The sequence below is a fragment of the Fopius arisanus genome, unplaced genomic scaffold (assembly GCF_000806365.1).
Source record: "Fopius arisanus strain USDA-PBARC FA_bdor unplaced genomic scaffold, ASM80636v1 scaffold00002, whole genome shotgun sequence".
Classification (NCBI taxonomy): Eukaryota; Metazoa; Arthropoda; class Insecta; order Hymenoptera; family Braconidae; genus Fopius; species Fopius arisanus.
In genome coordinates this window covers 195,348-196,600 of record NW_011887741.1, presented here as the reverse complement: position 1 = coordinate 196,600, position 1,253 = coordinate 195,348, and the positions used below count along the sequence as shown (strand labels likewise).

General features: G+C 35.9%; 1 protein-coding gene across 1 annotated transcript in view; it reads left to right on the top strand.

Annotated features, from left to right (window-relative positions):
• Positions 1 to 42: 42 nt before the first annotated feature.
• Positions 43 to 1,253, top strand: part of LOC105265648 (odorant receptor 13a) — a gene marked incomplete at both ends in the record, with an annotated part of 3,717 nt that continues 2,506 nt past the window's right edge. The window contains 2 exon segments of the mRNA XM_011303240.1: positions 43 to 446; positions 1,103 to 1,206. Coding sequence (XP_011301542.1) covers positions 212 to 446; positions 1,103 to 1,206 — 339 coding nt within the window.

Below are 1,253 nucleotides of genomic sequence, written 5' to 3'. Positions count from 1 at the left end.
CAAAAAATAGTGAAAAATTAAATTTATTATTATTATTAACAGGATTGATACAAATAAAAATTAATTGAGACCTGAATTCCTTTTTCGAATGGTCGAGGGAGACTTTACGGAATTAGAGATTAAACATGTGACTATGGAAATTGATCTATGGGTGGACTAACTAATATTGTTTACGATTTTCAACGTTTTATAGAAATTTACCTATTCTACTATGATATTTTTTACAGGCGCATTCGGCATGTATAAAGTGTCCTCTTTTACAATAAAACGTAAGCTGTTTCTGAACTTAATTCGCTACGCCCAGAAACATTTTTGGTACGTTGAGTATGAAGACTATGGGAACGCTGTCATGAGAGAATGCATGCGTCGATTGACTGGAATTGTCACATTTGCCATTTTTATGTGTCATTTGACAGTAGTGCTCCATTATATCACACCACTCATAGGTATTCTTTATTATTTTTTTCATCCCAATTTCAACCAATCAAATGGGCTTCCTCGGCATTTCTCGTCACGTGTAGTAATGGTATTTTTCACGCCTAGGACGGAAAAAGGGAATCTGACGGATGCGACTTTCTAGTCCGAGTCGGAGATGAGGATTATAATGCGCATTAGTCAGAATCACTTTTTTCGCCGTGGCTATGATGCTATTTTATGTCATTGTGGCCGAAAACCGTTTTACCGGCCGCGATGACATCAAACGGTTTTACTTCGGATATTTTTCGAATATTTTCCTGTTTGTTGCTAAGCAATGAAAATATCCGATAAACCATTTGTACGCGTTTCAAACCCCAAAACTGTCTGGTTGTAAAAATGGAAAATTGAGATTTCCTAATAAAACCATTTTACTTATACCATATGACGTGAAATGCCACACATTTAATTACTTGAAATTGGAATGAAAACATAATCCAGCCAAATACCCCTCGACCTTCAAAATTAATCGTATATTTTCCTCCAGTTTCGCGGAAAATCCTTCGCGCACGCAACGAAACTCGCGGGAAATATCCGATAATTTTGAAGGTCTTGGGGTATTACTACTGAAAATTGCCCTTCTTAATATTAAATAATGAGACAATAATACCAATTATTTTAAACATAGAGAATCGAGGGAGAAATGAAAGTGACAGAATCTTTCCGTTTAGATTGTATTCCGATTTTCCAATTACTCTGTCACCCTGGTATGAAATACTGTATATTGGACAGGTAAGAATTTGTCGGCCGTCGGGTAAGAGGCTGAATCATTTTTTTTT